The sequence below is a fragment of the Nematocida displodere genome (genome assembly GCF_001642395.1).
Source record: "Nematocida displodere strain JUm2807 chromosome Unknown 7, whole genome shotgun sequence".
Lineage (NCBI taxonomy): Eukaryota > Fungi > Microsporidia > Nematocida > Nematocida displodere.
The window spans coordinates 1-2,092 of record NW_027138153.1 but is presented as its reverse complement, the minus strand read 5'-3'; the positions used below and the strand labels follow the sequence as shown (position 1 = coordinate 2,092).

Below are 2,092 nucleotides of genomic sequence, written 5' to 3'. Positions count from 1 at the left end.
CTTATTCAAAAAACCTTGTCATTATTTATTCCAGTCACCATAATTGAGTTTATAGGAATACTGATATACATAGCGGAGTATCGCATTGAGAGTTATTTGCTGCGGTGTACCAACATCACTCTAAATTCACTGGTGCTAACCTTTCACATTTTGCAGCTTATTTATCCTTCATTTATACCAGATACTGGACCATCCATTCCAGATGGCACTACCTTTAACAACGTCTATGCCGTACTAGATGCATCTAATAGAGTGGGCATCCAAACCATCTATATCAGTCTTCTAACGCTAGACGTCTTCTCGTTCGGGTACGGGTATACCGGACCAAATCGAGACATGCGCAAAAAGAGAATGCTTGTAAATACAGAATAAAGCTCCCCACATCTAGAAAGGAGCAAATATTTCCCATTTCTTGAACATCCAAGGGTTGCTTGGGATCTCATTCGAGTACCCGTTATTTGGGTGAGGGGAGGATGTTCGAACTAACCCGAAAATGGCTTCTTACCAGTAATAGTGTGTTTGTTTATATTTGGGCTATTAGCGTGCAAGTTCAAACATTCTTTATGGGCTAAAGCTTTCTGTTTAAGTTTTCTGTTTAATGTATATATTGTCTGATTTTTGAATTAAGATTGCAACTTTAAACATCTGTGATGTGGAGTTGAGATATACTTTTATATCTTTTTTGCAGAATGACATGCACAGAAAAAAGGAGAACAACACTACGCCAGCCTTCACGTCTATGGCTGTCTAACCAATGGCTGTGGGCATGTATTTTTATCATGGTGTGTAAAGTAGATCCTTCCTTTGCAGGCTTGTGTGGCCTCTGCACATCTAAAGTACTAGTCCGAACAAAAAACACAAATAAGACCATTGCTTTTTTCGGAAAATGTAACCAGCCTTTGGATGTGAAGACTGTTGGCTCGTTACTTTATATTCGAAAAAAGCAAACTGCCCACAAAAAAAGAATATTCATAAGAGAATACACATTGGAAGAGATTCCTGAGAAGATCGATCCTGACATCTGGCTTGCCAGTGTGAGTGTTTTTAATTACGAAAGATATCCTGATATACACATGCGGAATACCGACATCGTTGCTCGGCTAGCTAAGGTTCTCAATGCGCTTGGCACAGCATGTGTTGAAGAAATCGCGCTAATGTATTTTGAAATGGCAGCATGCCCAGATATCAGGCTAAACAGCAATAAAACAATCCTCTGCTTTACTAAACTGCTGGCACTGTCTAATATCTCGGTCTCTGTTATCCAATGGCTAGGAGCCTGCTATGATTTCAGCCAATGCCCAAATAACATCCTCCTAGGACTATACGCCTCCCCAAACATAACCTCGCTGGAGTGTTTGAATGTTCTGAACTTCACTGGGGTGTATGGGCTGTGTGTTACAAATTTGGCAAACCTGAAAGACCTTAACTGCCAGCTACTAAAGAACAAACAGGTGGCAGGCGCTCTAATGTTAAAAGGCATAAGACACATAATGGTGTCTAGGGAAATAGCTCAAGCAATTTCAGAGAAAAGCTGGAAAGAACTGATGATACGCCTATTCCTTTGGAACACAATCTTCCCTATACAAAGACCCATCCATATAGGCTCTCTGTGGTTGATAGTAGACACCGCGAGAGAACTAGAAATGCTTCAAAAATACCAAATGTTTACAACACCGCACATCAGTGTCCATGAATTATATATTACAAACACACTTGCCCAAACATTACTGTTCCCTCAGGTGCTTACCTCGATGCTTGGCTGGGTTAGTGGGAATTTGAAAGAACTAACACGGCTCACTGTGTTGCCGACGTTTAATATCACCCTCGAGCTAAAAGAGATCATCAGGGCCCAGACTCCAATCTATATGAAAACACTACCCACACTACAAGCGATCAGAATAGGATGTCACACCATTCCTATACACAATCCTTCTTCCCCAGCACCATCAAATCTGATTACAATTCCGAACAAAACTATTTTATCCACAATCTCACAATTTGACCCCAGAGCCCCTCTAGCCCAATCCGAATCCTCTCTAATCCAGTCAAACCCCGACCTGCCATCTAGCTGCTAATAAACAAACAATCTCTG

The 2,092-nt window shown here is 41.1% G+C and overlaps 1 protein-coding gene across 1 annotated transcript; it reads left to right on the top strand.

Moving 5' to 3' along the window:
- Window positions 1-779: 779 nt before the first annotated feature.
- On the top strand, window positions 780-2,075 carry NEDG_01677 (uncharacterized protein; the record flags this gene model as incomplete). Its single annotated transcript, XM_067689095.1, has 1 exon — window positions 780-2,075. The coding sequence occupies one exon, from the start codon at window positions 780-782 to the stop codon at window positions 2,073-2,075; it is 1,296 nt and encodes a 431-aa protein (XP_067544569.1).
- Between the last annotated feature and the right edge of the window lie 17 nt (window positions 2,076-2,092).